At 51.1% G+C, this 27835-nt stretch overlaps 2 protein-coding genes across 8 annotated transcripts in view; one reads left to right on the forward strand and one right to left on the reverse strand.

Moving 5' to 3' along the window:
• Positions 1-27165, forward strand: LOC138814581 (NLR family CARD domain-containing protein 3-like). 4 transcript variants are annotated; one of them, XR_011368025.1, is made up of 20 exons: positions 1-201; positions 3864-4369; positions 4469-6221; positions 7273-7359; positions 8165-8248; positions 8749-8832; positions 10321-10404; positions 12438-12521; positions 13242-13325; positions 13808-13891; positions 14544-14627; positions 15120-15203; positions 15867-15950; positions 18249-18332; positions 18717-18800; positions 19633-19716; positions 20105-20188; positions 20451-20576; positions 22661-22750; positions 25576-25664. XR_011368025.1 is itself a non-coding variant. In XM_070003593.1 (19 exons), exons 2-18 carry the CDS (start codon positions 3871-3873, stop codon positions 20539-20541), a joined length of 3522 nt encoding a protein of 1173 aa, XP_069859694.1. In that variant the 5' UTR covers positions 1-201; positions 3864-3870; the 3' UTR covers positions 20542-20576; positions 27055-27165. The 4 variants fall into 4 exon arrangements, 3 of the variants coding, with proteins under 3 accessions (XP_069859694.1, XP_069859693.1, XP_069859692.1); XM_070003593.1 differs by lacking the exons at positions 22661-22750; positions 25576-25664 and adding an exon at positions 27055-27165; XM_070003592.1 differs by lacking the exon at positions 22661-22750 and having other exon boundaries at positions 25576-25662.
• LOC138814588 (clusterin-associated protein 1) overlaps positions 22236-27835 on the reverse strand; it is a 21135-nt gene continuing 15535 nt past the window's right edge. For 3 of the 4 annotated variants that reach the window (XM_070003608.1, XM_070003610.1, XM_070003609.1), the window contains 2 exons: positions 25940-25995; positions 22236-22570 (listed from right to left, as the gene is read on the reverse strand). In XM_070003608.1, coding sequence (XP_069859709.1) covers positions 22421-22570; positions 25940-25995 — 206 coding nt within the window. In that variant the 3' untranslated portion in view covers positions 22236-22420. Of the gene's footprint in view, positions 22571-25619; positions 25677-25939; positions 25996-27835 lie in introns of all 4 variants that reach the window. The other variant, XM_070003611.1, reaches the window with a different exon arrangement.

Consider the following 27835-nt stretch of genomic DNA (forward strand, 5'->3'; position numbering starts at 1 on the left):
GTGTGATGAGGGGGTAGAGGCGGCGAGTCTGTCACCCCCTGGCCCGAGAGTGGTCCCTTCAGACAGGCTTCTCAGACCTGGGCACGGCCCAGGGCCTGGGAGCCCCCATCTGCCGCAGCAGGGCCAAGCTCAGGAACGTGGACATGAGTCCCCAGGCCCCCCCAGTCTTCACATCCTTGTAACAGCATCAAGGCCACAGAGGTAAGCAGAGCCTGAGCCTTAGGAGGGACAGAGGAGGGAGAAGGGGCAGCTGGCAGAAAGATGGAGACCTTTCTGGCCTGAGCTTCTCTGGGCAGGGTGGGAAACTAGAGGAAGCTTTCCTTTGGGTGCTGGGAGCTGCTGGAGCTAGAGGGGCTCACGGCATGGACTGAACTAACATAGGCCCCAGGACAGGCCCCAGGGACAAAGCCCAACACCCAGGTACCAGTGACAGGGTGTAAGGGCAGGACTAGGCAGGCCAGGCTCCATCCTCACCCTCCACGCCTGGCTGTGGGACCCCAAGCAGGCCAGTTACTGCTCTGCTTGGTTGCCCACCTGTAAATGGAGGAAACAGCCCCTGCCCCAAAGGTGTCACCTGGTGTCAGCGCATGTCCCCCACCCCCACCCCCAGGGCTCCCTGCCACACCCCTGAGCAGGACGAGGCTCCATGCAAGAGGCCTGCTGGGAACAGGCGCCGCACAGGGCTGGTGCAGGGTGGCCACGGGGTATTGGCTACAGTGCTTTCCTAGGGGCCAGACTTCTGGGCCTCAGGGCTTCTTCTCTTGGGGGTACGAGCTTCCCTGAGCCTGGGCCTGCCCCTCACCATCCTGAGCTGCAGGCTGGGCTCCCCAGGTTGGGCCTGCCCTTCACCAGGATGTCTCAGGGACAAGTGTGACTTCCTCAGTGGGCTCAGCAGCCACCTCAAGATGGCTGCTCACTGAATCCCCAGACCCAGGGAGCGGGACAAAAGCAAGGAATCAGGAGAGAGGAGAATCTAAGAAGCTGCGGCCAAACCTGGCTGCTAGTGATCGACACTGCAATCCTAGCTACTCAGGAGGCTGAGACCTGAGGACTGTAGTTGGATGCCAGCCCGGGCAGAAAAGGCTATGGGGCTTGTATCTCCAATAAACCACCAAAAAGCCAGAAACAGAGCTTTGTATATATCATATATCCAAGGGACACACTTATACTAAAAAAAAAAAAAAAAATGTGGTTTGTCTGAGTAAAATTTCACAAGTGTCCTTGTATTTTTATTTCTATTTTCATTTCATTTTGTTTATTTATTTATTTGCCAGTCCTGGGGCTTGAACTCAGGGCCTGGGCACTGTCTCTGAGCCTCTTTGTGCACAAGGATAGCACCCTACCACTTGAACTACACCACCAGTTCCTGTTTTTGAGTGGTTAATTGGAGGTAAGAGTCTCACAGGTACTTTTCTACCTGTGATGGCTTTGGACCATGATCCTTAGATCTCAGCCTTCTGAGTAACTAGGCGTGAGCCACCAGTGCGTGACTTGTGTCCTTGTATTTTAAGTTGCTAAATTTGAAAACCCTCAATCTAAGAAGGTAGGGAAGAAAGATGTATAATTGGTTAGGAGGAGTCCTGACCCCTCCATGGGGGTCTCACAGGGCTAGGGGCCCATCCCGAGGCTCAAGGCAGGTCCTGCCCTATCCCACGACCACGTCCACCTGTTCATCCTCCTGTCAGTCCAGTCCCTCACCATGGATTTTTTTTTTTAATGGTGTCGCCTGCGTGCAATCCTAGCTCTTGGGAGGTTGAGGCAGGAGGATCTGAGTTCAATGCTAGCTTAGGCTACATAGCAAAACCCTGTCTCAGGAAGAAAAAAAAAAACAAGCAAAGACAACAAAGAGTTGAGCGCCACAGAATGATCATATGATGCAACAGTCCCACTCTGGGAAAAGGGAGAACAGGGTCTCCAAGTGATAGTTAGCTATATAACCATGTTCACGGCAGCATAGTTCACCAGACGCCAAAGGCAGAAACCACCCAAGGTTCCATCACTGGAGATAAACGTGCCTATACACACAATGGGATACTTCAGTTGTAAAAAGGAAGGAAGCACTGGCCTGGACACAAGACAGACACCAAAAGATAAATACCCTCACCCAGGAAGTCCCTAGAACAGTCAAACTCATACAGACAGAAAGCAGAACGGCAGTTAGAAGCATTCTGGTATGAGTGTCTCAGTAGGCATGAGTGCTCATTTCTGTCGGGATTCAGGCCGCCAGAGGCTTGTCCCAGAGAATGCACATCGTATTACTAGAGGACTTGCTGGCTGGGAAAGACAGGGCTGGTGCTTAGAAGAATAAAAGAGTGAGAAGAGCCGGAAGGATGTTGCAGAAATATAGTGAGGACGTTGTTGTCCGGCCCCATTTCTAGTAATCCCAGGCTATCCCAGGTACTGGTTAATTGCTCAATGGCTGGGGAGTGCTAGTTACTTCTAACTCAATGTTCTTCTAACATTTCCACACCACATTAAAACGCCAGGGATCCCCAATAAAACCCAAAGCCAGGGAGTCTGTTGGCCTCAAGCGTGTTGTTAGCTAAATGTTGGGCAGAGAGAAACTAATTGCCCAGGCCCGGCTGGGCCAGGAATTGAACCCAGGGCCTTGTACTTGCTAGGCAAATGCGTTGTCTAGAGCCCTTTTTATTTTTATTTATTTTATTATTTTTTTTTTTTTTGGTCCGGTCGTGGGGCCTGAACTCTGGGACTGGGCGCTGTCCCTCAGCTCTTCAGCTCAAGGCTAGCGCTCTACCACTTGAGCCACAGCGCCACTTCCGGCTTTTTTCTTTCTGCTTATGTGGTGCTGAGGAATCGAACTCAGGGCCTTGAGCATGCAAGGCAAGCGCTCTACCACTGAGCCACCCTCCCAGCCCCTAGAGCCCTTTTTAAAAATTTTATTTTGAAGTGGCGCTGTAGCTCAAGTGGTAGAGCGCTCGCCTTGAGCTGAAGAGCTGAGGGACAGCGCCCAGGCCCAGAGTTCAAGCCTCACGACCGACCAAAAATTTAAAAAAAAAAAAAAATTTTTTTAAATTTTATTTTGAGAGAGGATCTCAATAAGTTGCCCAGGCTGGCCTGTCTTTACCTCCTGAATAGCTGGGATTACAGAATGAAACACCATACCCAGCTTTTCATCTGAGTCATTTTTAAACACAGCATGGCCACTAGTGCAGTGGGCCACGTGACCCTGTGTTTTCTTTCGTAGAACCATAGACAGGTGGCTGACCCTCCCCTGAGTCTCTGTGGCCTGCTGGAGGAACGGCTGTGCCCCCTGTGCCTGGTGAGGAGGGACCGAGGGTGGACAGGCTCAGGGAGCTGCAGACAGAGTGGCTGTTCTTGGCAAGGGAAGCACTGGGACTGGGGCAGGTGGAACACGCGGCACAGCTTTGCCACTCTGTGTCTCTGCATTGGTACACAGCAAACAGGGTTCCCCGCAGCCCAGAAACCCCGGGCTTCCAGGACAGCCCAGGAAAGCTAAGGGCAGAGGCTCCCTCTCTTCCCTCTCCTCTACCTTTCCTAACTAAACTCTTCACATCCTAGAGGTTTAGGTTTACAGGAAGAAAAAAATTGATGATGAAGTACAGAGTTCCCATCCACCTCTGCTTACTCCAGAGACTCCACGCAACCACTCCAAACCCCATTTACACCAGGGCTCCCTCTTGCCATTTGGACATTCTATGGGCTGGACACGTGCACAGTACATTTGCTCCATTACAGTGTCAAGGGATGGTCTCCTTAACACCGTTCTTTTTCCAGAATGTACTTCACCTGGAGAAGCATGCACTCTATTTCCTTCCAGACTGGCAATTTCATTCCTCCCTCCTTTTGAGAAAGTCTACTCATACCCTTACCACCGTTTCCAGGTCACAAATGACACCAATGTGCAGAGTGGTGACACACCCCACCCAGGGTCACCCGGCGGGTAAGTGGCAGAGCCAAGGTCTGAGCCAGAACCCCAGGCCTGGTCCCCTGGGCCCCTGCATCCATGTGACAGTTCTCACTGTCCAGGACCAAAAAGCTCTTGGAGCTTCATCTAAGAGGCAAGCCGGTGGTCCACCCGTGGCTGGGGAGGGAAGGGGGGTCCTGCCCTGCTCTCGGGGCTCACCCACCTGTCAGGCTGCTGTACAGAGGCATGGCAGGCAGCAGGTCTGGGTCCTGTCGTCACAGTTCCTGGTCATAATCCAAGACTCCATGAGGAAACAGGAGATGCGGTCAGGTGGGGAGGCCAACCAGATCCACGGTGCCAGCTCCCCGGCTGAGCAGGTCAAGGCCCTCGTGGACTTGCTGGCTGGGAAAGGGAGTCAGCTTGGTCAGAACCTACCAGCCCTGGACAGGACGCCAGACACCCCCCAGGCACCCCACAGCAATGGTAAGACCAGCCTGGGAGGCCAGGGGAAGGGCACACAGGGACCTCCTTGCCTTGCTTGTGGCCCTCACCTGCCCTGCTCTCTGGCCTGCTGGCCTGCAGACTCTAGGATACAGAGGCACCAGGAGGTTCTGCTGAGCAGGACAGGAAGCGGCCAGGAGCTGGGCGGCTCTTCACACCGGCTGGCTAGCCTCCTGCTGGTGGATGGCCTGACAGACCTACAGCTAAGGGAACACGACTTCACGCAGGTGGAAGCCATGCGTGGGGGCTGGCGCCCGGCCAGGACCATTCCCCTTGACAGGCTCTTCCTGCCTCTGTCCCGAGTGTCCATCCCACCCCGGATCTCCATCACTGTCGGCGTGGCTGGCATGGGCAAGACCACCCTGGTGAGGCATTTTGTGCGCCTCTGGGCCCGGGGACAGGTGGGCAAGGACTTCTCACTGGTGCTGCCCCTGACCTTCCGGGACCTCAACACCCATGAGAAGCTGTCTGCAGACAGACTCGTCTACTCTGCCTTCCCAAATGTCGGGGAGGCTGGGCTGGCAGCCATGGCCCCAGCCAGGGTCCTCTTGGTCCTGGATGGCTTAGACGAGTGTAAGACACCCCTGGATTTCTCCAACACCATGGCCTGCACGGACCCAAAGAAGGACATCCAAGTGGACCACCTGATTACCAACATCATCCGAGGCAACCTTTTTCCAGATGTTTCCGTGTGGATCACCTCACGCCCTAGTGCAGCTGGGCAGATCCCAGGAGGCCTCATAGACAGGATGACAGAGATCCGGGGCTTTACCAGGGAAGAGATCCAGGCGTGTCTGGAGCAGACCTTCCCTGAGGACCAGACCCTCCTGGGCCAGGTCCTGAGCCAGGTGCAGACGGACAGGGCCTTGTATGTGATGTGTACCGTCCCGGCATTTTGCAAGCTCACTGGGGTGGCGCTGGGTCACGTGTACCGCAGCAGACTGGCACTCCACAACGTGGGGCTGGGGCCCCCGCAGACCTTGTGTGAACTCTACTCTTGGTACTTCAGGAAGGCTCTCGGCGGGGAGGGCCAGGAAAAGGGCAAGGGGAACCCACGGATCGAGCAGGTAGCCCACAGTGCTCGCAAGGTGGTAGGGACCTTGGGTCGGCTGGCCTTCCATGGGCTGCTCAAGAAGAAGTATGTGTTTTATGAGCAAGACATGAAGGCATTCGGTGTGGACCTCGCCCTGCTGCAGGGCACCCTGTGTGGCTGCTTCCTGCAGCGGGAGGAGACACTAACCTCCTCTGTGGCCTACTGTTTCAACCACTTGTCCCTGCAGGAGTTTGTGGCAGCTACCTATTACTACAGTGCATCCAAGAGGGCCATCTTTGATCTCTTCACCGAGAGTGGCATGTCATGGCCCAGGCTGGGTTTCCTGGCGCATTTCAGGAGCGCAGCCCAGCGGGCTATGCAGGCTGAGGATGGAAGGCTGGACGTATTCCTGCGCTTCCTCGCAGGCCTCTTGTCTCCACGGGTCAATGCCCTGCTGGCCAGCTCTCTGCTGCTGGCCCAAGGCGAGCACCAGGCCTACCACGCCCAGGTGGCCGAGCTCCTACAGGGGTGCCTGCACCCCAACACTGCAGTCTGTGCTCGCTCAGTCAATATCCTGCATTGCCTGCATGAGCTGCAACACACAGAGCTGGCCCGCAGCGTGGAAGAGGCCTTGCAGAACGGGGCCCTGGCCAAGCTGACTGGCCCCAAACACTGGGCTGCCTTGGCCTATCTCTTGCAAGTGTCGGACACCTGTTCCCAAGAGATTAACCTGTCCCTGTGCCTGGGACAAGGAGTTTTCCAGAGTCTGCTGCCCCAGCTTCTCTACTGCCAGAGCCTCAGGTGAGCAAACGGGGTACAGGGTGCGTGGGAGAGTGCAGACAGACCCACAACGGCTACTGGCTCTGCTGCCTGTAGCAGAGTACTCAAAGCTGGGTACCGACACCACAGCACCTCACTTTCTCAGAGTTCTGGGGGCCTCAAAACAGAAGTCAAGACATCAGCATCTGAAGGGCCTTGGAGGAGGCCCCTCCTGCCCTTCTAGGTGTGAGCCAGGCAATCCTTGCGATCACATGTCTTTGGTTTGTAACTGTCTCCCACCAGCCCTGGCCTCCACTGTCATATGGTGGGGTGTAGTCAGCCTCTCAGGGCCCCGACCTCCCCTAGGACACCACCACACTGGGTTAGAGGCCTTCTGAGTGTCTCCCAGTGTGATGTCTGCTTAACCATGAATATGGAAGGGCCCTACTCTGGGTAACATCTAGGAGTTAGCACTTCAATCTGCCCCCTTTTTTTGTCCGTCGTGGGGCTTGAACTCTGGGCCTGGGTGCTGTCCCTCAGCTCTTCAGCTCAAGGCTAGTACTCTACCACTTGAGCCAAGTGCCACCTCTGGTTTTCTGAGTGGCTAATTGGAAATAAAACTCTCATTGACTTTTCCTGCCCAGGCTGGCTTTGAAATGCGATCCTCAGATCTCAGCCTCCTGAGTAGCTAGGATTAGGTGTGAGCCACCAGCACCCATCTTTAATCCGCCCTTTTTGAAGATATAATCCAACCCCATGAGACCCTGGGAGCCATGCAGTGCTGACAGAAGCTTTGCCTACAGACTGGGGTGTCAGCCCATGCTCTCTGTCCACTGCTCCGGACCTTAGCAAGTAGGGAGGAAATATGTAGGGATGAGGGTCATTCAGGACCAGAGAGCAGTTTACAAAGCAGAACTGGGAAATGGGGACCCACAGAGGTGGACAGTGTTCAGGGTTGTTGCTACCCCAGGAGGAAGACCAGAACTTACAGGCACCCTGTGGGGGTGAAGGGCGTAGATCAGAGGAGGAGAGGGGTCCCCACCCTGCGTGTGGATGGCGGGAGCCTTCACTGTCACTGCTTCTCCTTGGCCAGGCTGGACAATAACCAGTTCCAGGACCCCATGATGGAGTTGCTGGGCAGCGTGCTGAGTGGGAAAGACTGTCGCATTCAGAAGATCAGGTAACGCTAACCCTGGAGACCCACCTGTGTCATGGGGTCCAGACCGCCTCTCCCATCATCCTCTCTGCTCATCCAGCCGGTGCCATCCTCAAGGAGAGGTAGTGTGTGACTCAGGAGACAGTCTGCTAATTTCTGCACACTCTGAAAAAGTGCCACCTGTAAGAGCAGAGAAGGCACCTGGTGAGGCTCAGACGGTGGCACACTGGAGGGTGTCTCTAAACACTGCAAGGGTGGCCATGGTGCATGGAGATTTTAGCGTATGGAACTTTTTATTCTGCATGGTAGCGTTCAGAAGTTATTCTGAACAAAGAAAACATTTCTACGGCCATGTGCTCTTTCCCCGCCCCCTTAAGGTTGGCCCTCAATGCCATGTTCCTGTTTGCAATGTCCAAGTCATTCATTCTTTAGAAAATACACATTAGGGCTGAAAATGTGGCTTAGTGGGAGAGTGCTAGCCTTGAGCAAAAGAGTCTTAAGGACAGCACTTGGGCCCTGAGTTCAAGCTCCAGGACTGGCAAAAAAACCCCACAAATATACCATATATAGCTGCTGATAAGAAAACATTTGTAAAACATTATACAAAAAGTCTGTCTGAAACATGAGAATATTTATTTAGAAGGATGAATGGTCTTTAAAAAACTGGTATCAATTAGTTGTACAAGGGGACTTCCTGTTCACAAAGCCATTTATGAATACCATACATCTTGATCGTAACTGCCCCTCTACCATTCTTCCTTCTCTTCAGGGAGGGCAAGGGCTTCCTCAGATACCCGAATGACCACTCCTCTCTTTTTTTCTTGAGCAGCCTAGCTGAGAACCAGATCAGTAACAAAGGGGCCAAAGCTCTGGCCAGATCTCTGCTGGTCAACAGAAGCCTGACTGCTTTGGAGTAAGTAGACAGCAGAATTCACAGGAATGAGGAGTTCTGCGCCTGTAGTTTCATCATCATTCCCTGGCTCCCCAGAGTCGGTCCATGGTAGGCTCTAGGCATGCTATCCTCTTCTGTTTAAAGTAGTTCCAAGTTCCTAGCTTCTCCAGACTATATGACTCTCTGGGTGACTGGCAGGCCAGCCAATCAAACAAGGCCATCCCTCCTCATCCCATGAAGAACACAGCTCTCAACCTTCAACCTAGAATCACCATTCCCCTCATCTCCACACTCTTACACCCACTGGACTGTCAGGGCCTGTTCCCTATTCCTCATCACCTGGAGGATGTAGACACTCCTTCCTTGCTTACCTACGTAAGAATCTATCCTGGGCCAACTAAACATGAACTCTGAAGCCCTCATCTACGGCTTCAAGGATCACAGATTTAAAAGTCCATGTGATTGCAGTCTCTTCCCTCCTGCCCTACCTGAAAGTCATTTTTCTCACTTGCTTCTGCCAGCCTTCGCAGCAACGCCATCGGACCACAGGGGGCCAAGGCGCTGGCCGACGTGCTGAGGATTAACCGCACGCTAGCCTCTCTGAGGTAATACACCCTGCTCCCTGCGCCCCAAAAGGACCCAGAAAACTGGTGCCTCTAGAGCCACCTGTGGGATGGGAGGTGATTCCAAATGGGGGCCCTGGGGCCCCAGATACCACCTCACTGGGGACCCAGGCTAACATCCTAAGCTAGTTTCAAGTTCCAGCTCTTTCTTCCTCTTTGTGCCTCTACGAATCCCCAAAGTCATGGTGTTTCCCAAGATACTGAAAAGCCCACCTCCATGGCGAAGCTGGCGTGGTTGGCTGTCTTGGAGGAGCCTGTGGCTGTATCCAGTCCATTGAGCCGGCAGTGTTTTTGTGTTCTCTTGTTTTACTTCAATTTATTTGTTCTTGAGGTGAAACTCACATTATGTAAAATGTTGCCTTTTAAGTACACTGGCATTTAGTGCATTCATAATGCTATGCACCCGTCAGCTTCAGTTCCAAAGCATCTGCACACCGGCACACGCCACCTTGCATCCAGCACCAGCCGCTTTCCATGATCCTTCCCAGCCCTGATGACCCATCTGCTTCCTGACCAACCGTGGACATTTCATACAAAGGGAATTTTCCAGGAAGACCCTTTGTGTCGCTCTTCCTCATTTCTCACCACATTCCCTAGGTCTGTCCACACTGCATCATGTTATCAGTGTCTCATTCCACTTAATCAATGACTGGACAGCGTTTGTCGTATAGATGGAGAGCAGTTTGTTTACCCTTCCATCCAGTGGTGGACATTTTGTCTGTCTCCACTATGAGCAATGCAGCTATATTTGTGTATAAAGTATTCAAGTACTTGTTTTCAACTCTTTTGGGTATAGACCAAGGAATGGAATTACTGGGTCACAAATCTGACCTGCTGAGGAACTGCCAAACCATCTTCCATACACGCTGGACCATTTCCATTCCTACCCGCAGGGTGAGGGTTCCAATATCTCTACATCTTCACCAATACCTAGGTGCTGTGACTTTTTTTTTGGGTGGGGGGGCGGTCAGTCATGGGGCTTGAACTCTGGGCCTGGGTGCTGTCCCTGAGCTCTTCAATTCAAGGTTAGTGCTCTACCACTTTTGGTCTTCTGGTGCTTAGTTGGAGATAAGCGTCTCATGGACTTTCCTGCCCGGGCTGGCTTTGAACCGAGATAATCAGATCCCAGCCTCCTGAGTAGCTAGGATTACAGGTGTGAGTCATGGGTGCCTGGCTGGTGCTGTGGCTCTTAGCTGTAGAGAGGACTACTGATGACCTCATCATTGTGCAATCCATAGAGCACGGCACCCTCTTCCCAGTTAACAGGAAAGTGCTCACAGACTCCGTGTGTGAGGGCTGACTATCCTCTCCATGTGGTGGCACAGTCTGTTCTCCACAGGTCATCTGGCTCTCCGCCAGCGCCCCTGCAGCACCTTGTAGCATGGAGGCATCCCATTGTAGTGGCATTCATGCCACCAATGAGACTTCTCTTCTGCTCCTTCACTGACATATCCCCTCCTGTGCCCACAGCCTCCAGAGCAACGGGATCAGAGATGAAGGTGCCAAGTGCATGGCTGAGGCCCTGGCCTCCAACCAGACCCTCCGTGTGCTACAGTGAGTCAACTTGCCTCCTCTTTCTTCTTTTCTTCCCTCCCTCTTTTGGCCTCTGCCCGTTTCCTAAAAGAAAGAATGGGTGGCTGATTCTCAATTCTTCTGACCCATCTGGATGTTCTCTGGAACACACACACACACACACATACACACACACACTTTTTAAAACTATTTATTTGTTTGTTTATTTATTGTGTCAGTCTTGGGGCTTGAACTCTGGGCCTGGGCGCTGTCCCTCAGCTCTTCAGCTCAAGGCTAGCGCTCTATCATTTGAGCCACAGCGCCACTTCTGGCCTTTTCTGGTTATGTGGTGCTAAGGAATCGAACCCAGGCCCTCATGCATGGTAGGCAAGCACTCTACCACTGAGCCACCTTCCTAGCCCACACACACTTTTTTTTTTTTTTTTTTTTTTTTTTTTGGGTCCGGTCGTGGGTCCTGAACTCTGGGCCTGGGCACTGTCCCTCAGCTCTTCAGCTGAAGGCTAGTGCTCTACCACTTGAGCCACAGCGCCACTTCCAGCTTTTTGCTTATGTGGTGCTGAGGAATTGAACCCAGGGCCTCAGGCATGCAAGGCAAGCACTCTACCACTGAGCCACCTTCCTAGCCCGTCACACACACTTTTTTGACTGAAAATAGGTGGAGGAATTAATTGACAATAAAACCTCCGGCCAATCTAAAGGAGAGGCACCAATAATTTCATTACTGAATACACCTCAGCCAGATTGCAGTGAGCATCACAGACTGCCGCTCATGCAGCTGCGAGGACAAAAAGAACTCTCATTCTTTCCTGAAGCAAAAGGGCCAGACAGCACAAGTCCTGAATGTACCAAATAAGTGGGTGGTCACCCGTGCCCCTAACTGCTTGAGGTTTAAAACTTCTCTTTTGTGATAAGAAGGTACTTCACAACTTAAGAGTCAGGCATCTAGGCTAATTCCTGTACTGGTATGGAGACAGGAACAGTACATTGCTTTTTTATCTTTCAAAGAAAGACCCAAGACTCAGAAAGATGTAAGGCTTAGAAAGGAGCAGCAGGCCGGGCGCTGGTGGCTCACGCCTGTAATCCTAGCTACTCTGGAGGCTGAGATCTGAGGATCGAGGTTCAAAGCCAGCCCAGGCAAGAGAGACCATGAGACTCTTATCTCCAATAAACCACCAGAAAACCGGAAGTGGCGCTGTAGCTCAAGTGGTAGAGCGTTCGCCTTGAGCTGAAGAGCTGAGGGACAGTGCCCAGGCCCAGAGTTCAAGCCCCACGACCGACCAAAAAAAAGAAAAAAAAGAAAAAAAAAGAAAGAAAGGAGTAGCAGGCCAATGGTGCTTTTGAAGAGACAATATATCTCAAAGGGACAAGATGTGCAGCCTGAAGTTTCCTCAAGGAAATAGTCTTAAGAAAAAGGAGGTATCGGGCTGGAAGGTGGCTCAGTGGTAGAGCACTTGCCTTGCATGCCAGACACCCTGGGTTTGATTCCTCAGCACCACATAAGCAAAAAGAAAAAAGCCAGAAGTGGCACTGTGGCTCAAGTGGTAGAGCGCTAGCCTTGAGCTGAAGAGCTGAGGGACAGCGCCCAGGCCCAGAGTTCAGGTCCCATGACTGGACCCCCTCCCCCCCCCAAAAAAAAAGAAAAAGGAGGTATCTTTTTCCTTCTAGCAAGATTATACTTTTTAAAGGTTGTTATTTAACATCATATAGGAGGGTCTTTCCCTGTCTCTCCTGTGCCTCTCCCCAGAGAGGTTCTCAAAGCAGAGGCAGACGGCTGGCTAGTCTGAATGGAAGGTAGACTGCTGGGTGAGTGACCAGCAGACCTGTGCGTGACAGTCCCCACCCATTAGATTCTTGGGAACTACCAGCCCCTTCTATCAGCCCCAGCTGCCCTTCATCCTTATTCTCATGCTCAACCCTTTATGGGACCCCTTCTTACTACAGTAATAAATGGAGGACACCCTAATTTCTCAGACCTCCTCCCCCAAGCCCAGGCTGTCCTCTGCCTGGGAATGACTGTGGTCACTCTGCTGATGGGCCCCTCTCATCTTTCACAGTCTACAGAAGAACAGCATTGGGCTCATGGGAGCCCAACGGATGGCAGATGCCTTGAAGCAGAACAGGACTCTGAAGGAGCTCATGTAAGACATGTTGAAGGGTCAAATTTGTTTTCTCAGTGCCAGCCCCTTAAATATTTGTGATTGGATGGACAGAGAGATAGATGAATAGATGATGAGTAGATAGACGGATGGACAGGTGGGTGGAGAATAGACAGGAATCCTCCTGCCATAGCACCCTCCTAGACAAGGAAAATAGAGACCGAGATTCTCAGGGCTGAGGAGCCCTGACCTTATATTTACCCAGCTGGAAATGGCTTTTCTTGGCTTTCTTGACATGAAGCAAACAAACACCTCTCAGTATGGCATAATTCTGTTTGTTTGTTTGTTTTTTGGTCCAGTTGTGGGGCCTGAACTCTGGGCCTGGGCGCTGTCCCTCAGCTCTTCAGCTCAAGGCTAATACTCTACCACTTGAGCCACAGCGCCACTTCTGGCTTTTTTCTTTTTGCTTATGTGGTGCTGAGGAATCAAACCCAGGGCCTCATGCATGCAAGGCAAGCGCTCTACCACTGAGCCACCTTCCCAGCCCCGCCCCCCCAAAAAAGTATGGCATAATTCTGATTCTTGCCTGAGAGGCAAGAAAGACCTGGAAACCTTACTCTCTTACAGGTAGCAGGGAGTCATGTGTACAGATTATAGATGAACAAGATTCAGGCAGAACAAACTGCCATGGGCACCCTTGAAACAGAGATGGCCTTCCATGGTGACTCTAGAAGATGGCTCACCAGCATCTGTCTCTTACAGGCTGTCCAGTAACAGCATTGGTGATGGAGGTGGAAAAACCCTGGCTGAGGCACTAAAGATGAACCAGGTCCTGCAGAGCTTGGAGTGAGTCTGCTGTCCACCCTTCAGGGGTGACAATTACTCCCGGGTTCTCCATGCAGCTAGTGGTCTGGAGGAGGGCTGTCAGCCAGCACCATTCCCCGACCAGAGCCCCATCAACATGAGCCCCTCTCTGCCTCACCATCTGCCTCATTCTACTCTACCCACCAGCTCCACTTCTCTTGACAGTAAGGGTTGTGGTTGTGTCTAGAATGTTCTGAATGACAGTCGTCTTGAGCACAGGTGGCTGAAGAGAAGCCATGGTGGGGATGGGGGCAGGTGGGTGATTTCTGCACTATTCACTCTGGATGGTACAGCCACAATGCTTCCCTCTGGAGATGTTTGGAGGGAGGATGAGAACAGTCCCCTAACTCCCTGTTGAACTCAGTGCCTGTGGTCCCAGGCTGCACCAGGCAGCTCCCTTCCCCACCCCCACCTCCCGGGTCCTGGAGCAGCCACGCCAAGGGTGCCCCGTCCTCTGTCTGCAGCCTGCAGAGTAATTCCATTAGTGACACGGGAGTGGCGGCGCTGATGGGGGCTCTCTGCACCAACCAGACCCTACTCAGCCTCAAGTAAGTCCTGGCTTTCCTTCCCACTAGGCCATCCCTCTGGCCAGAGAAACTGCGAGTTTAGGACTTGGAAAAAAAGTCTGAAACCAGGAAGCCCACAATTGGGAAATCTGTAATCAGGGAAAGATTGGTTCTGGAGCCGGGGATTCTGTCCCCTCACTGCTGTCTCAGGAAGATCAGTATTCTTCCCTTGTTCTGAAGTTTGGGAGGCTTTAAAAAAAAGCTTATGAAATGGAGTGGTAGCTAAAGTGGTAAAGTGCTAGCCTTGAGCAAAAAGAACTCAGGGACAGTGCCCAGGCCCTGAATTCAAGCCCCACAACTGACCAAAAAAAAAAAAGACAAGCTGGGCACCAGTGGCTCAGCCTGTAATCCTAATTACTCAGAAGCTGAGCTATGAGGATCATGGTTTAAAGCCAGCCTAGTCAGAAAAGTCCATGAGACTCTGATCTCCAATTAACCACCAGAAAACTGGAAGCCCTGCTGTGGCTCAAAGTTGATAGCGCACTAGCCTTGTGTGAAAAAGTTCTGGGTCAGTGCCCAGGCCCTGAGTTCAAATACCATGACCAACCGAAAGGAAAGAAAAGAAAAGGTCTTGTCTCCAGCCAGAGGTCTCACTTGCCCAATGGGCAGCTCAGGGTCTTCTCTCTTTCCTCAGCCTTCGAGAAAACTCCATCAGCCTCGAGGGAGCCCAGACCCTGGCTCGTATGCTCCGCATGAACAGCACCCTGCAGCACCTGGAGTATGTGGCGGGGCAGGGGGTGGCCGAAGAAACTGGGCTTCTCAGGCTCACTTGTGCCCCTAGCCACCTGGCTAGTGAGAGTCTAGGCTGGTGAAGGCCAGCCCTTGGTACCCTCGCCCTCCCAGTGGGAGGAGGGCTGTCTGAGTCCCGGTAGATGGCAGCGGCTCTGGCACAAGCCTCCCCCCAGGGTGGTATAAGTTACATGGGTGAGGATACGCAGCCAGGCTCACACTGGGGAAGGGCTGGTGTGGGGCCAGGCCATCGGTGAGTCTCCTTGGCAGCTCCAGAGAGTCCTGGCTGTATGACCTAGTACCACACCTACTGAGCTGAGCCTGGGACAACCTGGGTGGTTGTCAGGGTCTGGCGTAACATGCAGGAGCACGTGCCTGGCACACCAGATCTCTCCACAGATGTGGGCCAGATACTAACATCGGCACAGGATGGGGAGCAGCTAGGGCTCCCACTCACTCGTTCCTACTCCTCACCTCTCAGCCTGGCAGCCAACCTCCTCCACGATGAGGGCGCACAGGCCATCGCAGTGGCAGTAGGGGAAAACCACGCCCTCACATCCCTCCAGTAAGTTCACCACCCCTGCCCCAGCCCACCTACCACTCTGCCGCAGAGCTGCAGGACTATTTCTAAACTACGGGCCCTCAAAACCTGACGCTGGCCGGGTGCCGGTGGCTCACCCCTGTAATCCTAGCTACTCAGGAGGCTGAGATCTGAGGATCGTGCTTCAAAGCCAGCCCGGGCAGGGAAGTCTGTGAGACTCTAATGTCCAATAAACCACTAGAAAACCAGAAGTGGTGCTGTGGCTCAAGTGGTAGAGTTGCCTTGAGCTGAAGAGCTGAGGGACAGCGCCCAAGCCCAGAGTTCAAGTCCCAGGACCAAACTGCCCCTCCCCCCCAAAAAAAAACCTGACTGTAGGACAACCCCTTTCCAAGGTCCCAGGGGCCTATTTAAGGTTCCCCAACTCCAGAAGCCTCCAGTGCCTGAGGCTCAGCCTCAGACCCATGTGAAGAGGCTCAGTGCCCGGAGGTGGTGACCCATGCTCCAGGCAGGGGCTATATGAGCCCGCCCCTGTGTCACCACTAATGGAGAGTACACACTGACCCTCTGGGGACCGAGGGGAGCTGAAGGAGTCCTGCCAGGCCTCACCCCACCACACCAGCCTCCTAGAACCTCCAGAGCCTCTGTGGCTCTTCCGGGGCCATGGATCACATGTGTGTGTCTGCACAGTCTGCAGTGGAACTTCATCCAGGCCGGTGCGGCCAGGGCACTGGGACAAGCTCTCCAGCTCAACGGGAGCCTGAGAAGCTTAGCGTAAGTATGGAGGGGGTGGGGGGAGTCTGCAGGGGGAGGGAGGGAGCACTCAGAGTTTCCCCTGCATACACAGCCTCTGCCATAGGCAAGCTACTATCAGTCCTCATCTGCTTTTTTTCTTTTCTTTTTTTTTTTTGTCAGTCATGGGGCTTTAACTCTGGGCCTGGGCGCTGTCCCTCAGCTCTTCAGCTCAAGGCGAGCGCTCTACCACTTGAGCTACAGCGCCACTTCCGGTTTTCTAGTGGTTTATTGGAGATAGGAGTTTCACGGTCTCTCCTGCCCGGGCTGGCTTTGAACCGCGATCCTCAGATCTCAGCCTCCTGAGTAGCTAGGATGACAGGCATGAGCCACCAGCGCCCGGCCTGCTTTTTTTCTTAACCAGGCAGGAGCTCTACCACTTGAGCCATGCCCCAGTCTCATCTGCTCTTTAGACAGATTAACTGAGAAACAGTCCACATACCACGAAGTCTACTCACTACTCACTTCATACCAGGAGTCATGCAGCCATTGGCACAATTTTAAAACACTTCATCATCCCTAAAAAAACATTTTTCTCTTCCACATTATTGCTAGAAACCATCCATCCATTTCTCAATTTGCCTACCCTGAACATTTCACATAAATCTACTCTCACAATTAGGTGTAATAAATCTCATCTTACAAATGTGAGATTGAGAGAGAGAGAGAGAGACAGACAGACAGACAGACAGACAGAGACAGAGAAAGAGAGAGAGAGAGTGGTGTGCTGGGGATTGAACCCAGGGCCCTGAGCAGCCAAGCAGCACACTCTCACTGAACCACACCTCTCCTACTTGGTTCATCGCTGTTGTAGCACGGGTCAGCCTTGCATTCCTTTTTAAGTCTGAATCCTACCCCATTGTATGGATACACATCTTATGTATCCATTTTCATGTTGATGGACATCTGGTTGTCTTCTACTTTGTGGCTATTATAAATAATGCTGCAAGGATGCTTTCTGGGAGGACACAGACTTCCTGTCTCTAGGGATACAGGGCAGGGAGTGGAACTGCAGGGTCCCCTGGTAACCTGGTACTTAACTTCTTGAGATTCATCTGCTTCCATTTTCACCATTTCCTCTCTGCAGCTCCCAGGATCTCTTTCTGTCCACCTCCTCTCCAGCTGGCTCTCGTTTTCTCCTTCTATTCCACGCTGAGATGCGAAGTGTTCTGGTCCAGACCCTCTTTCTCTGCACAGCTGTCCTTTCCCCCCCAATGACCCCACAGGCCCGAAGACTGGACTGATGACAGCTCCACGGAGCATGAATGCACCCCTATTCTACATGCTCTCTCCACGTCCCATGGGCATTTCTGGTGGCCACCTCCTCTCCAGAAAGCCTGCTTCTTGGTTCCCCACCTGGCTCCCAGAAACACATCAGCTAGCAGTCCACCTTTGCACCATCTCCGCTTCTAGCTCCATTCTCCCTCTGTTTGTCTGTCTTGACGGACACCACCACTCACCTCCATCACTGCGCAGCCTCCACGTCCAGGCCGTGCCTTCACACCGCTGGCAGAGTTCTTTCCAGAATGTCCACCTGACCCACAAGATCCTTAAATGGCTGCCTGCACCTGCAAGACAAAGTGTAAGGCTCCAAGCCTGGCTTCCAAGGCCCCTGAATCTCTGCTTCCACTCCCAAACCTTGGTTCTCACCACTCTGGGAATTCAGCTCAGTTTCCCTGGGCTTCTCAGCTGTTTTCCTGTCTTCTCTGGATGTTGGCTTAGACCTGTTTCTTCTGGACACCACACTGGGGTAGAGACCCTGCTGGTCTTCCTTGCAGCCTGGCTTTCATACCTGCAGGGTGGGCTAGGCCCACGCCTTGTACACCTCGCACACTGGCCACATGGGTGTTTGCTAATGATTGTGAACTGCTCCCCAAACATATCAGGTCTGTTTGACCTGAACTGGTCATTTACTGCTCCAGAGCCTGTATTTTCCTCCAACTATTTCTAGTTCTAGGAGGATGATATAGAACCCTAACAAACAAGAATGTGCCATGACTTGAGAGCTCCAAGCTATACTTTTTGGTCTCAAATCTTTGTTGACAGTAATTCCCATATATTCCTTTCCCTGCTTGCCTGATGGTTCATTCAGAATCATGAAGTGCCCAGACTCCTCTGCGTGTTGATTATGAGGACACAGGCCCCAGTGGCTGCACAGCAAGGCGGGTCACCCCAAGGTGACTGGGGGTATACCTGGTGTGCGGTCTGAATTAAACCTAGCGGTCCTCCCAGAGTGCCAGTCTGCACCCCCTGTGCACTAAGGGGTGACTCTGTGTTCAGCTTACAGGAGAATGACATTGGGGATGAAGGTGCAGCTGCAGTGGCCAACGCACTCAAGGTGAACACAACCCTCACTGCTCTCTAGTAAGTCTTGAATGTGCGGGGAGCCCAGCCCGCCACCATCCTCTGATGCCACATACCATCTTTACCAGTCAAGGAAGGTGTGCTTCACTTCCCTAGTATCACAATTAGTGAATCAAACTTCTAGGATGTAAGAGTTAGGGGCTTCAGTGAGTGTTCTCCCCTGTGCTAGGAGATTCTTACTCTGTCTGCTAACATCCACATCCACACATTTGTCATGAATATAGGGGACTCAACTTTCCTAAAGTTTCTCCACCTTCAGCCCTAGCCGGGGGGTGGGGGAGTGGGGGGAGAGGGGGAAGAGTATGGAGAAAGGCTGGACCCAGAGTAGGTGCATGATGGGAAAGGGATCGCTCCTACATGCAGTGACTGGGCCTCCTTTTATAGCCTCCAGATGGCCTCCATTGGCACCCCAGGGGCCCAGGCACTGGGGGAGGCCCTGGCTGTCAACAGGACATTGGAGATACTTGAGTGAGTATTCCTGTCTCCACTGACAATCTTTTGTCCATAAAAATAGTGATTGGGGCTGGGAAGGTGGCTCAGTGATAGAGTGCTTGCCTCGCATGCATGAGGCCCTGGGTTCCATTCCTCAGCACCACATAAGCGGAAAAAAGCTGGAAGTGGTGCTGTGGCTCAAGTGGTAGAGCGCTAGCCTTGAGCTGAAGAGCTGAGGGACAGCGCCCAGGCCCAGAGTTCAAGCCCCACAACCAGCAAGTAAATAAATAAATCAGAAAGAAAGGGATTGATCCCAAAGGAATAAACATGTCCATTTACATATAAACTCACAGGTCACTGTCACGATCTTCACTCCTGGTCAAGTGTGCCCCAGTTAGTGTTCGCCCTTAGTGCCTCTTCCCTGAAGTCTCCATGGTTTGTCTTGAAGTGTTCTTGCCCTGGCTGTACTTGTCTCGAGGCCCCCTTTATGTCCTCTGGGGTAGCCAGTGGCCATGGCCCTGGTTCTATGAGAAGGCTCAAGCTCTACAGGCTCTCAGGCCTGTCCACATCTCTACGCTTGGGGACTCCATGATGCCAGCACCTGCCGAACGTGGCAGGTGCTGGCAGGAGAGTGGTCTCTTTATCTCAGTCCAGTTTTTCCACCTTTGGGATGGAACAGGGGGACAAGGGCTCCAACAGAGCAACCCTTCCTGTGTGCCCTCCTCTCCCTAGAGCCTCGCTCTGTTCTACTGCAGATGTAGGGAAAGAATGACCCTCATCTCCTATAGCTGAGGAAGTCCAGGAACCCCACATCTATGTGGAGGGGCATCGTCACCACCACTTAGCCTGTCCCTGTGCTTCCTGACAGCTTACGAGGAAATGCCATTGGGATGGCTGGAGCCAAGGCCCTGGCAAATGCTCTGAAGATAAACTCCAGTCTCCGAAGACTCAAGTAAGTGGCCATGGAGACCTACACGTGTGTCTCAGAGCAGGAAATTTCTATGCTGGATCATCTCTCGGTATAAAATATTCTTGATTCCCCCTGCTGCTTACTTCTGGATGTAAATGACTCAGAGCTATTCTGACAGTTCATATCCATTGTAGTTAGTTGTTCATTCTAAGTCACACACAAGTCACTTAAAAATCTGCATTTATGGATACTTAGAGATATCCATCTCAGGGGTCAAACACCACCTAGCAGTTGCCATGATGCCTATGGGCAGACCAACCCCAGAACTACTCACCTCTCATCTCCCACAACGCCAAGGCAGTGTTGGCTCTTCTGGTGTTTCTTCTGTCCTGAGAGCTCCCCACAGCATCTCGGTCTCTTCTCTGCCTAGTCTCCAGGAGAACTACTTGGGGATGGATGGAGCGATTTATGTGGCCACTGCACTAGCTGAGAACCACGGGCTGCAGCAAATCAAGTGAGTAACTTGGCGGCACCTGCCCCTTCTGGGCCACTTTTGCTCACCCTGAAAACTGTTCCCACATCAGCGTCTAGCCCAGTTCTGGGCATGAGCTGCCATGCAGACTCCCCAGAAGTTCTCCAGGGGACTAGTCTAAGGAGGAGCCTGTGTCTGAGAGTCTCGACCGTGTGTCCACAGAGTCCTACATTGCTATAGTGATGATTGTTCTACTAAATGGAACCTGTTGGTGTTGAGCCCTGCTCTAATGCTTCTGTTCTAGTCTGCAGGGAAATCTCATTGCAGAATCGGGTGCCAGGATGATCTCAGATGCTATCAAGGCAAATGCTCCCATGTGCAATGTGGAAATGTGAGGAAAATTAGCTCCTTTGTGGACCAACCGGAAAGGGTAATTTCCAATCTCTAGGCACCATCCCGTGCTTCAAGGATGCTGCTGCCCGGCACAAAAGAAGTTCTGCCCGGAGAAAGGCAAGGCATGATCAAAGGCAGTCGCAGGCACCTCTCCTGCCCAGGGCCAGTCCAGGCAGGGTAGAGGAACACTGTTATGCCAGAGAAGGAAAGAGGCTGCCACCACGAGACGCAGTCTAAGCTTGAAAGCTTGGTATCGCCAAATGTTCCAGCTTATTTATATCTGAGGACTTCATGAGCCCCAACTTAAAAACAATGATGATTTCTTCCCTTATTCACTCCTGTAGAAGTTCTGAAATGAGTTGCTATCTTTTTTTTTTTTGGTGGTCAGGGATCGTGAACTCTGGGCCTGGGCACTGTCCCTGAGGCTTTTCAGCTCAAGGCTGATGCCTTACCACTTGAGTCACAGTGCCATTGCCAGTTTTCTGGTGGTTTATTGGAGATAAGAGTCTCATGGACTTTCCTGCCCAGGCTGGCTTTGAACTGCAATCCTCTGATCTGAGCCTCCTGAGTGGCTAGGATTATAGGCATGAGCCACTGGCGCCCAGCTCCTTTCAATACTTTCAACCTGTTGCTCTACTGCTGCTGGTCTGCACTGTCTTTGAGAGAGCTACACAGAACAGAAAGTTGCAGTAATCAAACACCAGGGAAAGGCTGTGTCCTGAACACTAGAGGAGCCCGAAGGAGAAGGCGTGCAGAAAATACTCTCCTGAGGCTGGAAACACAAGCCCCTCTAGCACTAAAAGGGGGGTTTCACTGGTAAAAGTGTCTCTAGCACCCCACTGACAAGGCTTCATAGCTTGCTTACTTACAAAGGAGAAATAGTTACATGGCCTAGTTGCCTTAGTACAGAGCAGACTGAAAGGTGAATTTGGAGTTGAGACAATGAGTCAGCCTGTCATTTTCCATTCTGGTCAGTTTTTAGTTACGGTATCTTGAGTGTATCATTTACTCCGCAATGCATCATTGGTGTCAACTTCATCTTTCACATTTCTCACCTCAGACTCAGTTCTTTTAGGGTGAGCCTAAGATCTCAGCTTCCCCAGCTCTAAAGTCTATACTTGTTTTTCAGGTCCCAAAGTATTGATGCTGTCTCCTCCACTCTGGTTTCTGCTCTGGTCCTTGTGACCTTTATGAACTTGCCTCTCTAGATTTCTTCTTCTTCTCCTTTTCCCTCCCTCTCATTTTAGTGGAATTTCAGAAGAAGAGAATAAAACTACTATATTCTGATTGTCAGGCTTACTGGAATCTGGAAGGTCTCTGTTGCCTGATAGTCAAGGATATTAAACTTAATGAATGTCTCAGAAAATTTTAGTTAAGGTTCATATAATGCTTGGTATTGTGAGCATGCAGAAAAGATTATAAAATAGAATAAAAGCACAATTAAAAGCCCATGTATAGTCCATGTTCCAAACTGTGCAAAGTGAGTGATTAACAGTTAGATGTTACCTAACAATTCCTAAAACAAGTCCTGTGCAAAGTCCCAAACCCAGGTCTGTCAGGCTCAGAGGAAATGCCACCAAACTTATGTTGTGTCTTCCCATATTTCACTTTAAGCTTTTGTCCTGTGGATTTAAGTCACTTAACACCCATGCATTTCCCAAGTATTAAGAGAAAAAGAAGGCAAAAGGAAATCATCTTTGTGGTTTGCTTCAGTTCTCATTTATGCTTCAGAGTACAAACAGGAAGGTAAAGCAGAAAGAAATCTTCTTTCACACCAATGATGTAGCAAAGCGAACACAATACCTGTTACCTTCCCAGCCTTCTGGCTTACCATTTATCTACAGGTTTGAGGCTCTCAATCTGCCTGGGTCCCTTGGCAAGTCAGAAGTCATTATCACTTTCATCCAGGGGCTCGGGTTTCCGGACTCTTCGATTGGGCTTAGTTGATGAGAGAGCAATGCTCTCATCTTCTAAGTCATCATCGTCTTCTTCGTCATCTTCCATGTCAATTTCACTGTCCTCCGAATCTTCCTATAGAGAAACCATGGTATGGGGTCCTGTTTTGTTACAGTATCTTGTTTAAGAGGCCCCTCCTCATTCTTTATGGTTGCTCAATAACAGTGAGAAGAGTTGGCAGAGTGCCAATCAGGCTGTGCTGGCACAGTGGGCTTTGCCAGCTGGAATACCTCCACAAGACCGCCTGACTAACGAGTAGGTAGCTCAAGTTCCAATGTGCACTGGGTCAGGGGTTGGCTTTCCAGGGGTGTCCCAAGCATACCCTGGACAAACACTAAGGGTGGCTGGTGCTGCTCAGCTCAGGGGAGCCCAGGGACACAATCGACAGCATAGCGGCTCCTTCCAGAGAAGGGTAGAAAGCAGCACAGCCAGTGAGTGTGAGGAGCAAAGTGAAGGAGTCATCAATGTCCAGATCTGGGAGACTAATGCTGGTTGTGCCCACATATGCTAGCACATACACGTGCTAGAATTTCCTTCTTCAGAAAACCAGAAATGTCACCAACCATTCTCTCCAGCTGTCTGCCCCACACAGAGTTCCTCGAGTGAAGCCAGCCTCCTATCTGTTCTGCTCGTGCCCCTCTTAGGTATATTCGAACCAGGCTCTAAACCCACAACTCCAAAACCATTCATCAAAACAAAACATTCTGAGGATTCCAATTCAGTGGGGTCCACAGTTCTCACTTCGTCACCCCTTCTTCTCTGAAATCTCTGTTCTCTAGAGCATCTGTGCTGGTCCCGCTTCTTACCCTAGCTCTCTACGCTGTCTGCTCAGCCCCTTGCCTGGCCCTCCTCTCTTCCTGTTGTCGTAAGCAATGACTCACATCTACCTCACAGATTCCAGATCTGAATTTTTTTTTTTTTTTTTTTTTGGTCATGGAGCCTGAACTCTGGGCCTGGGTGCTGTCCCTCAGCTCTTCAGCTCAAGGCTAGCGATCTACCCCTTGAGCCACAGCACAAATTCCAGTTTTTTGTTTATGTGGTGCTGAGGAATGGAACCCAGGGCCTCATGCATGCAAGGCAAGCGCTCTGCCACTGAGCCACCTTCCCAGCCCATCCAGATCTGAATTTTAACTGGCCACTCTATGCAGGCATGTGGCTGTGTAGCAGGCAGCTTACCACAGAATGTTCAAAATCCAACTCTTAATCTGGACTCTCCCATCCCCTCCTCAATTTGTTGCTTAAAGAAATGAAAATCCTGTGCCTTCAGCTGATTAGACCACAACCGAGGTCACCTTCTCTCCTCTCCTTCAATACCATGTGTGCAATCAACTCATAAAACATGACAGGTCCGACTCCAGAAGCATACCCACAACTGACTGTCACTGCTTAAGGTTGAGCCACTGGCACCTGAAACCTGACAGCTGTTGTTGCCACCTAAGCTTACGATTCCTGGGCGCAGCCTGGCCCCACTCAGAAAAAATGCTATGAGCAGAGCTGAGCAGGAAGATATGGCAATGCCACTCCACCTCTTACAGGGCTAGCCCCAGTCCCTTCACCCCATCACTGCTCCTCACGCCAGGAGCCCCTCCCTGCGCAGCCTGCCACCTCCCTTCATCCAAGTCTCTGCTCCAATGGCACTGTATTAGGCATTCCCTTACTATACAGAGATATTTAGGAAGAGTAGCTTTGCTACTCTTCCTAATACCTATGACTGAGGTATGCCTGCCATCACTGGACTGTGCATGTCCTAAAGGCAGAGGCTGTGTTTCTCTTTCCTGCTGTGTTCTCCATCATCTATAATAGAGGCTGGCACATGACAGGACCCAACAGATGGGTGAAGGGCTGACCCTTACACTCAGGGGACTGCCTCCTTGAAAGAAATAAGCAATGCACCACTGCTGATGCATTCATTCCAAAAAGCACACAGCAAATGCAATAGAGACCAGCTCTGCGTTCCAGGCCAGACCCTCCCTGTTTCACGCTCAGGTGGGCAGGATGAATGCATGGATGGTAACACCCACGTCCTCCCCATTGACAGCGATCGTTGTTAAGGAGGGCTCCCTGCCTCTGCAGATCGTAGACTAGGAATTCAAGGCCCAAACTGCTCTGTACCCTGCCACACTGGGAGACAGCTTGTTCCTGTGAATGCTGCTAGCACTCTGCTAACACTCCGTGGCACTGAGACTGCAGAGGCAGTTGTCAACTTCCATCTCCTGAATGGGGAGCAGGAAATGTTCTCTTATTTTATTTCCCTCTACTTTTACTCTGCTATACTAAAATAAATCTTTGCTAAGATTTAAAGAAAAGGCCCAGCCGGGTGCCCACCGGCACGCCTGTAATCCTAGCTACGTAGGCAGGAGGCTGAGATCTGACAATCACGGTTCAAAGCCAGCCCGGGCAGAAAAGTCCATGAGACTCTTATCTCCAATAAACTACTTGAAAACCGGAAGTGGTGCTGTAGGTCAAGTGGTAGAGCGCTAGCCTTGAGCTGAAGAGCGCAGGGATAGTGCCCAAGCCCAGAGTTCAAGCCCCACAACTGACAAAAAAAAAAGAAAGAAAAAAGAAAAGGCCCTACACAGCCATAGCACTATGCCCCCAGCACAGGCTAAGCCCCAACAGCCTGTCTGGGACAGTGCCAGTCCAGCCACCTCTAGCACATGGGACTGCAATAGGACAAAGGCCCAGAGCAATGGGAGGTTCATCCCCAACTTGCCCTGTCAGGAACAACTCCTCTGCTACCTTCTCCTTTCTGCTGAAGTCCTCTAGTCAGCATCTGCCCAGGAAAGCTCAAAGTACCAGCAGTCTGGTACTTATCCACATCCTTCCCCCAGGATGGAGCTGCGAGAGCTGGTCAGCACTGTCCCTTCATGCTAGGTTACAGGTCAAGGGCCTGCTGACTCCTCACCACCTTTCTTGTCCCTGGCCTCTGTGCTCACCCCTCCTCCCCCACATAGGGACCTTGAGACCATTCTGCCTCTCACTGTGGGCTCCAGTCTCACTGTGGGATGCAGTGTCAGTGGCTTCTTGCCCAACAGACAGGACATACCATTCTGAACACTGGTTCTGCTGGCCCTACGCAGGTTGATACACACCGTAAACAGACGAGGCAAAAAAGAAGACCAACCTGCTTCCTGGAGCGAGGAGTGCTGCATTTACCTAAAAGAGCTGGTGCTGCTTCCATCTTTGGAAAGCAAGAATGGAAAGAACAGTGAGAAAGCAAAAAAAGTAGGGCAAGCATATTCGTATGAAATGAGAAATCAACTACTGACAAGCGAAGAAGAGTCCAACCCTCTCAGAGGCCAAACTCTGGCACAAATTGAGCAAAGCACTTAGGTTAGGAACAGATGGATCTGGGCTGCCAGCAGCTCCTGAGCTAATCTAGTCTAGGAGAAAAGCCCAAGAGCACAAGGCACAGAAGTGGGAAAGGGAATGGTCAGGACTCACATCATCATCCGAGTCTCCACCTTGCATTGTGCCCACAATGCGCTTGCTGGGTCTTCCTGGAATAAAAAACAAAAACAAAAAAAGCCAAAGCATTAGAAAACTTCTTAAAATGGCTGGGAAGGTGGCTCAGTGGTAGAGTGCTTGCCTCGCATGCATGAAGCCCTGGGTTTGATTCCTCAGTACCACATAAGCAGAAAAAGCCAGAAGCGGCACTATGGCTCAAGTGGTAGAGTGCTTGCCTTGCGCTAAAGAGCTTAGGGGCAGTGCCCAGGCCTAGAGTTCAAGCCCCACAACCAATGACAAAAAAAAAGAAAAAAGAAAAGAAAAAAAAAACATACGAGAACCTCAAAAAATAATTTAGAAGATAGACTTTGAGGGGCTGGGGGTTTAGCTCAGCGGAATGGCACCTGCCTGGCGAGCGCAAGGCCCTGGGCTCAGTCCTCAGCTCTGGAAAAAAGATAGACTTTGACACTTACTTTCCCTTATGAAATCAGGAAAAGGAAAAATCATAGTAAAAAGTTTACTTAGTGTCCAAAAAATCAGAACTATGAACTAAGATTTATTAGAGTTCATAAGAAACGAAATGGTAATATAAATTTATTAAAGGATCTTAATTTTACCCCTTAAACTTATTAGGTATAAAAATAAAACTGTCGGGGCTGGGAAGGTGGCTCAGTGGTAGAGCGCTTGCCTTGCATGCCTGAGGCCCTGGGTTCGATTCCTCAGCACCACATAAGCAAAAAGAAAAAAGCCGGAAGTGGCGCTATGGCTCAAGTGGTAGAGTGCTAGTCTTGAGCTGAAGAGTTGAGGGACAGCGTCCAGGCCCAGAGTTCAGGCCTCACAACCGGACCCAAAAAATAAATAAATAAATAAAACTGTCTTGGGACTGGGAAAGTGGCTCAGTGGTAGAACATTTGCCTTGCACACATGAGGCCCTGGGTTCAATTCCTCAGCACCACATAAGCAAAAAGAAAAAAGCTGGAAGTGGTGTTATGGCTCAAGTGGTAGAGTGCTAGCCTTGAGCTGAAGAGCTGAGGGACAGCACCCAGGCCGAGTTCAGGCCCCACAACCAGACCCAAAAATAAATAAATAAATAAAATAAAACTGTCTTGCAGGGCACTGGTGGCTGATGCCTGTAATCCCAAATACTCAGGAGGCTGAGATCTGAGGATCATGGTTCAAAGTCAGCTCTGGCAGGAGAGTTCATAAGATACTTATCCCAACTAACAAACAGAAAACTGGAAGTGGCACTGTGGCTCAACTGGTAGAGCCTTGAGCTGAAGAGCTGAGGGACAGCACCCAGGCCCAGAGTTCAATCCCCACGACTGACGAAACAAAATAAAAACAAACAAAAAAACCTGTCTGTAATTCAAGCATGGGGGAGGTAGAGGCAGGAGGGTCTTGAGTTCGAGGTCAGCCTGGAATATGACACAGCTATTGAAAATAATGAAGCAGATCTATATCTACTGTCATGGGGAGTTACAACATACTTTGAAACAACAGTTGAAAAACCCTACTTAGGTTTAAGGGGTTTCAGGCCATCTTTGTACTATGTTCAATTGCACGTGTCTCTGTGTGGTCAGAACTGAGGCTCTCAAAGGTGGGAACAGGCCATGAGAAAGACTCTAGGAAAGTCTGAAGTGAGACAAAAGAAATTAGATTTTTTTTTTTTTAAGGGAGAGATGCTCATATGATTCCTTCTCTGTGCACTAATTAATTTCCAGGCATTAGATGTAATTACATTAAGAATAACTTAAGACACAAGGCAGGAGAGAGTCTAGTGGCAGAGCCAGTGCATTTCTGTGGTTTCCATGAAACATTCCAGCCCACAGGTATGAATTGGCAATTTTCTGACCACAGGCATCAAGGTAATGATGCCACTGAGCCAGTAAGAGC

This window comes from Dipodomys merriami, unplaced genomic scaffold (assembly GCF_024711535.1).
Source record: "Dipodomys merriami isolate MVZ:Mamm:240054 unplaced genomic scaffold, mDipMer1.0.p SCAF_60, whole genome shotgun sequence".
In the NCBI taxonomy this organism is placed as follows: Eukaryota; Metazoa; Chordata; class Mammalia; order Rodentia; family Heteromyidae; genus Dipodomys; species Dipodomys merriami.

What these genes read in the sequence shown, in the direction of transcription:
- LOC138814581 (XM_070003593.1), top strand. Translation starts at nt 3,871, where the DNA reads ATGACACCAATGTGCAGAGTGGTGACACACCCCACCCAGGGTCACCCG. An exon ending in CTCTACTGCCAGAGCCTCAG is followed by an intron (nt 6,222 to 7,272) that starts GTGAGCAAACGG and finishes CTCCTTGGCCAG; the next exon opens with GCTGGACAATAACCAGTTCC. An exon ending in TCCAGTCTCCGAAGACTCAA is followed by an intron (nt 19,717 to 20,104) that starts GTAAGTGGCCAT and finishes TTCTCTGCCTAG; the next exon opens with TCTCCAGGAGAACTACTTGG.